Below are 7,002 nucleotides of genomic sequence, written 5' to 3'. Positions count from 1 at the left end.
CAAGAAACCTGTTTGGTTTGTATTGCAACATACATGTTTAGCAGAAGCAATTTACTAGCCAAGGCTTGAAATGCAGGACATAAATCACCTGCAACCAAAGCACATAATCTGTTATAAGTATTGGCAATACTAACTAGCTATGCATCCAGCATATAGTGATAATTTCTGCAGCAAAACCAATTTACTATCACCTCTACATACACAGGTCTGAAGAATATACTTTTGACTGAAGTATGAAAGAAGTGCCAGAGACTCTAATTACAATGTACATACTGAATGAATTTTCCATTTTTGACTTCACTGTCCTGCTTAAAGGTATTTGCCAGACACCACAGTGTAGAATATGCAGTGTTGCTGTCTGTAAACTTTATTCAGAATATGGCAGAATTACTTTGATTACTACAAAGATATATCTAGAGCATGTAACAGAACATGCAATTCAGAAATACAACACATACACGTATCGTAGTTTGAGACCACCTAGCTGGCTACGAAGCAACCATGAAGCTGCTCGCTCACTCCTACCACCAACTGGTGGTATGGGGAGGAGAAAAATATAACAAAAGGCTTGATGGTCCAGACAAAGGACAGGGAGGGCTCACTAATCAATTAAGATCACGGGCAAAGGACAGACTCAACTTTTGGGGAAACAAAATCAGTATAATTTAAACAACAAAACTACCACCAATTCACCAGCTGAATCAGAGTGGGGCAGTGGTAAATATGGCTGGATCTTAAATGCACCTTCCTCCCGCCCCCCCCTTCTTTCTGGGCCCAGCTCTGCTACCTCCTCCCTGCCAGTGGTGCTGGGGGGCAGGGAATGGGAGTTGAGGTCACTCCCAGTCCGTTCCATGTTACTACTTCCAGTCCTTCCTTCTCAGGGGGAAAACTACTCACAGCCCTCCCCTGCTGCAGCATGGCATCCCTTCCGTGGGAGACAGTCTTCCATGAACTTCTCTAACCAATGTGTGTCCCTTCCACCAGCTGTGATCCCCCCAGTGATGGACCACTCCAGCGCAGCCCTTTCTGAGAGTCACAGCCTCCTTCGACATCTTCCCCACTCCAGCACTGGGTCCTTCACCACCTGCAGACAGGATTTTTCTCCACTGTTGATCTCTAAGGGCTGCAAGGGCTCACCTGTCATGACACCATGGGCCAAAGGGGAATGGCTGCTCCAGTGTGCGTTGCCCTACCTCGCTCCTCACTGACCTCGGTGTCTGTATGGTTTTCTCTCCTGTCCCACTCTTCTCCAAAACAAAGAAACTCACCCAACAGGTTTTCTCCTCTTAAATGCGTTACTGCAGAGGTGTGGATTGGTTCAGCTTTGGCCAGAGGCAGGACCAGCTTGGAGCTAGGCAAGCTTCTTGAAGTCATGCCAGTGGCCCCTTTTCCTGCTACCAAAACCCCACCAGACACAAACCCAACCCAACACAACATCCAACTACAACTGCTGAAGATGGGACCAGGTAGGGGAATGAAAGGTGATCAAAGAGTCACCAAGAGGTTAAAGAAAAAAAGGGAAAGGTTTTTTCCATTCCTTGTTCTCCCATCAATAATATAGTACACTTTCTTTGCAACACATGAACAAAAGCAGCTACAGAAGACTGTCTATACAAGCTTATACTCTGAGTAGACACAGGCCTCCCAGTTTGCAGCTGACAATGAATAGTGAAAGCCAGTCAAGATGGCTAATACAGTTAAAAGTGGCACAACAAGAAAATAAGCACTGTATCACAAGTTTGACACAGGGCTAAATCTGATACAGAGCTATTTCGAGCTTAGATGGCTTGCAGAAGGCGAGAAAACAATATGCGGGGGCGGGGTGGAAGTAAAATGTGACCCTTTGTACCATTAATATCTCATTTATGTTGTTGGAACTTCTAACTGGTTATTACTCCATTGCGATCAAGACTGGTATTTTCACAGGAATTTCTTTGTCACAGACTACTGCAAGAAAGAGAAGCCTGAACTACTTCATCTTAAATAGAACTGAGACATACATAGTCTGGATAGAGACAAGAATGTAAGAGCTGGGACTGAAGTGAGCAGCTGAAATAACTAAAAATAAATTGATTTATATGTCTATAATAGTACAAACAAGACACTTTTGACAAAATTTATCCTACAATATTCTCACCGACTCTTGGGTATGATGTGTTGTGAACACCTTGGAGACTGGGACAATCTTCTTTTAAGCAAGTTTTCTTGTAACCTCCTTCTTCAATCTTGGTTGCACTCCCACATGTTGGGCAGAATCGGTAGCGGTTGTGCCATGCTAAAATAGATCTAGCCTGGGCAACTACTCCTTTAAAAGAACATATTGAAAATACACCAAGTCAAATACTAATTAATGCAAGCTTTTAAAAGAATAGAAAAAGCAAACAGTAAAGTTTAACACAAAAATAGAAGTAAGACTATGGTTTGAATTGCAATTTACTAGAAGAGAAGTTGAGCTGTTTGAGTTACTGCTTTTTTGCTGTAGCACAGCACATGCAATAGAACACAGTACTATGTAGCTACAGACCAATTTACGCATTCAGAAACAAATTCATCCAGATCAATATACCCTGTTTCTCACAAGAGTTACTCTGCCTGGGCAAAATGCCAGAATTATATATCACACCTTTTACAGATGATCATTTCAGGGCTTTTACTGGTATTGGTATAATAATGCATTTTCCATCTAAACTTCAGATGCACGTCAAGCTTGCCCTTCATCCTTCTGTAAAAGGATAGGAGCAGTTGTTAACATGCTTAAAATGACATTAACTCCCTTCGAGATCGTGACTTTCCAACACTTGCTCACACTGTTTTCTTCTTAGACGAGTTTCTGACACACTCTTACTAAGGGCTTAGTTTCACTTCCTCTAACAAAAACTCAGTAATGACAGATCTTTTTCTTCATTTTAGAACATTTAACGTGCATGTGTTAATACTGTAGCACCATTTATAAAACCATGATAGGTTTTACAGTCTAATACTTGCCATTTGCAACCACACATGTTTTTACATGCAAAATTCTTCACAAAACCACTGACAGGCTTTTAAAATGAAAGTATTTCTAAAAGCCACTGAAAATACCTCATTTCTTTGCAGTGGTTTGTCCTTGCATTATACTTCAGTGAATCTCAAAGCGTATTTTTCTGATTACACATTTGATAACTGCTGTATTTTATGCATCTTACCAGCTTCTTTTTCAGGTAGTTGCAGTAGTGCTGGCATGGGTGGGTGAAGAAAGTAACAGTCTTCATGCTTCTGCTTAAATTTCTCAGCAGAAGCAGAATCTACACTAACAGCAAACCAAGCAACTAACCCATCCTCTTCATCTTGTTGCAGAACTCTTCCATTGCAAGCAGTGAGCAGGTTCATGTGGAACTCAAATTCAACTCCAAGAAAAATCACAGTGCCTCCTTCATTTTGGTTCATGAATTCCTCCACATCCTTGTGGCACAGCCTGCAAAGCTTTACTTCTGGCTGCTGAGAGCTCTCTGTTCCCCCATCCAAAGTAACCAAAGGACTTAGATTTGAGAAGAGGATGTATACTGTGGTTGGATGGCTTTGTTTTTTGCTTAGCCACTTGGAATCTGTTCTTTTATCACTCTTTCTGTCCAGAAGTGTCAAGGCAAAATAATTTTCATATTGTCTCACTTCACTTGACAGAAAATTAGGCCTCTGCCCACCCTTCACACTAGCCAACAAATTAGCTATGTGCTTGTATCCCCAAAATTTAGCAATGTCCAGAGCTGTCTGCCTTGATTTATTAACAACGGTCCTGTCACACCTAAAGAATCAGAAAATAACAGTGGTTACCAGGGTAAATATGTTTAGAAAAAGTCTTGAAGCTGTACTATTTCTGCTTATAGTATATACATCTGATACTATTAGGATGCAAGAGCTTTTAGGCACTTTTTCTATACTAGGGCACCCTGTAGGCTAAACACTTAGCATTACAGTAATGAAAAGTAAACATACTTAATTTTCTTTTGCTAAGGCCAGATTCCATAATTTTGTTGATCCACTCCAGATTATCACTCACCAAGGTTCATGCAGTACAACGTCTATGAATTAATTAAAATCCGTCACATTCTATCACACACACAAAAAAAGTTTCAAGATCATTTACAGATAGAACTTTGCTAGACAGGCTACAAGTCTCTTCTGAATAATCAGGAATAAAAAAAGGCAGTTTAACTGGCATTACTTTCTAGAAGCTTCTGAAAGCACCACCAAACCATTTACTATAAAATATTGACTATTAAACAACAATCAAGAATACAGCCTCTGCTTAGTGAGAAGTGTATCACCCGTACAACTGCAGTGCTGGTCCCAGTAGGTGTCTCTTTCTTACCAAAATGTCTGCAAAATGACAGATGAGGGAACATTGACTCATGATACATATTTAACAAAAAAAAAAAAAAAAAAAAAAAAAAAAAAAAAAAAAAAAAAAAAAAAAAAAAAAAAAAAAAGGAAATAGATTGAGGTTGATCAGGAAGTCAAAAATAATGCAGTTTTTTGTCAATTTTAACTCAAGTGGATAAATAAAACAGAAATTTCACTGCAAACTACAAATTGGACAGCAGATGCGGAGCCAGGCTCATCAGTTTTTAGAACCAGAAGATGCCACTATATTCATGTTGCTGATACACAGGTAACTGTACCACAGGCAAAACTGTTTTGACTTGAGATTTTATATTAACCTCAGTAGTTTTTGCATAAGTTTGAGTATATTTTAGAAAAATCATTAAAAACTTAATTTACAAGTGTGTGGTGCTAAAGAAAGTAGTTGCCCATTTATCTTTAAAGATTGATTTTCCTTTTGCAAAATCTTGCCAAATTTCCTACTTAATTTCCTATCTGTCAGCCACTGAATTTTATTGTGATTTTGTCTTCACCTTTCTTTCTGCTCAGGTACATGCAGACTGTGATCAGGCTGCTATTCAGTGCCCACAACAATGGCCTGAACTCTTTAGATCACCAAGATCTGCTTTTTTCAGTCTACCAACATTTCCTGTAGCTTTTCTCAAATATGGATGAATACAAATAAAAAAATTTACTAGCTTTCCAGGATTAGTCTCTGGAATGGTATGTAATATTACCTTCATAGACATTCATATTTATAAATCCAGCAATTTTGTTTTTGTTCAAATGATTACTATGACTATGCATTAACTGAAATGAGACCAGTAAGGCCATAGTATCGCCTCAGGACCTATATTCAATTGCCTAATAGAATGGCCCTGACAGGGCATTTACAGGCAGATATTCACTCTTTTTTTTCCAGTAAGCATAACTTAAAAAACTGTTATTCTAATTACCAAACCAACAAATTCCCTAAAATCTCAGAAGATTCCTCAACACACTGATGATTTCAATTCACAAAATCTGCCACTGACATACTCCTCTGCATGCTGGAATGTACTGATACAAAATAGCAGTTCATCTGACACTCCCTGCTGCACCGAAGCAGAGGGCACAGCATCTGGGTAGGACTGGGAAAAAAAAACCAAACACCAGGTGGGATGATCATTGGAAGCTGTGGAATGCTGTGACTGAAATTATTCATAACCACAGAATAACCTTGGTTCTGTAATTAGGGTTGCAGAACGGACTAGGCTTGATTCACGAGAACTCAGTTAAACCTCAACACCTGACTCTCACCCTCAATTCTGAAAGTTTTCCAAATGAAATATTTGGATCCTGATTTTATCCAGGCCTCAGAAAAATGTTCTTCGGGGACTCAAGAAGAATGCTGAAGCATTCCTTGCTTTTCTGAGTGTCTTGTAAAACTAGAACTAGAACAGTTGACTTGAAAAGACAACAAACGTGACAGCAAGTTTTTACAAGCAGTGAACATTCTTGGTGTCATATTTACTGAAAAAATAATGTGACAGTTCAAGGAGGGAGGAGGAAGTGAACTGTCTGAAAAATAAGAGGAAAATTAATTGATCAGTTACTTTGGTAAAGGTGTGTCTGTCATGTCCTACTTAGCCAGTATGTCAGCAAACACTATACTGTAACGCCGATGCAAGTGGTTTACAAGTGAAGTTTGTTGATTGTTGATTACAAATCAAGTGTTGGTCTTTAGGAGGAATATATCCTTGAAGACCAAAGTAATAATTTTAGAGATGCTCATAGTTTCTTAGCAAATATGGAAAGCATGATGCAATAGCAGAATCCAGTTATAAACAGAGTATATTTTCCTGGGTTTTAACTCTGAAAATCCTGCCAGTATTCATCAGGTAAATTTACTTTTCTGAGATCAAGCTGAAATGGCCAGAAAGGGATTCACGTTAGAGCTCTTCAAGGGGAACTACTAAACATCTTACCCTTTTTCAAGAAGAATTTGCACAATCTCAAGGTGTCCATTTCTGGCACCATACATCAGGGCGGTCCAGCCGTTATATGCAGTTGCATTGATAAGTGATGGAGAATGACTGAGCAATGCTTTGAGTTTGGCTGCATCTCCAACAGCAGCAAAATTATGCAGCTGAGAAATCATGTCTTTGCGGAGGTTCTTTTCAACGTCTGTCATTGCGTCAACTAATTTCAAAAAAGAAAACAAAAATGCCTGAAAACATATCCATTAGTAAAATGGCTGAAGTAAAATAATTAACTTTAATGCTATACAGATAACCGTTATCACTGAAAGTATGGACACAACAGCCAAATTCTTATAATTAGTATGACAGCGTTAGTCCTAAACAAACCTTAGTCCCACACATCTCTAAATACAGTGCAATTTTACCCTAATTTTCAAGACTAGTTTTAGAGAGGCTTAAGGAATGGGAGACCTTGCTATGAAAATAAAGCTTCTTCCAATGCAAAAAACATGTTCTGGTTTCATGATGGATCAGACACACAAGACAGAAGAGTACAAAACCCTACTTCAAGTCACAGATACTCTGCAAACAAGAATGGGAGCAAGTGTAAGTCCCTTTGCAGGCTGCCGGACTCGTCCAAGCAGTGGCACATCGCTTTAGCAACCTCTGCCACGCCTCCGGC

At 39.3% G+C, this 7,002-nt stretch overlaps 1 protein-coding gene across 1 annotated transcript in view; it reads right to left on the bottom strand.

Annotated features, from left to right (window-relative positions):
- The window catches only part of NUDT12 (nudix (nucleoside diphosphate linked moiety X)-type motif 12), a 6,944-nt gene extending 412 nt beyond the window's left edge, over positions 1-6,532 (bottom strand). Inside the window, exons 1-3 of the mRNA XM_010134225.1 lie at positions 6,327-6,532; positions 3,186-3,781; positions 2,138-2,305 (exon numbers count right to left, since the gene is read on the bottom strand). Of these exons, the coding sequence (XP_010132527.1) occupies positions 2,138-2,305; positions 3,186-3,781; positions 6,327-6,532 (970 nt within the window). The remainder of the gene's footprint in view (positions 1-2,137; positions 2,306-3,185; positions 3,782-6,326) is intronic.
- Between the last annotated feature and the right edge of the window lie 470 nt (positions 6,533-7,002).

This window comes from Buceros rhinoceros, unplaced genomic scaffold, assembly GCF_000710305.1.
Source record: "Buceros rhinoceros silvestris isolate BGI_N320 unplaced genomic scaffold, ASM71030v1 scaffold19294, whole genome shotgun sequence".
In the NCBI taxonomy this organism is placed as follows: domain Eukaryota; kingdom Metazoa; phylum Chordata; class Aves; order Bucerotiformes; family Bucerotidae; genus Buceros; species Buceros rhinoceros.
This window is presented reverse-complemented; position numbering and strand designations above follow the sequence as displayed.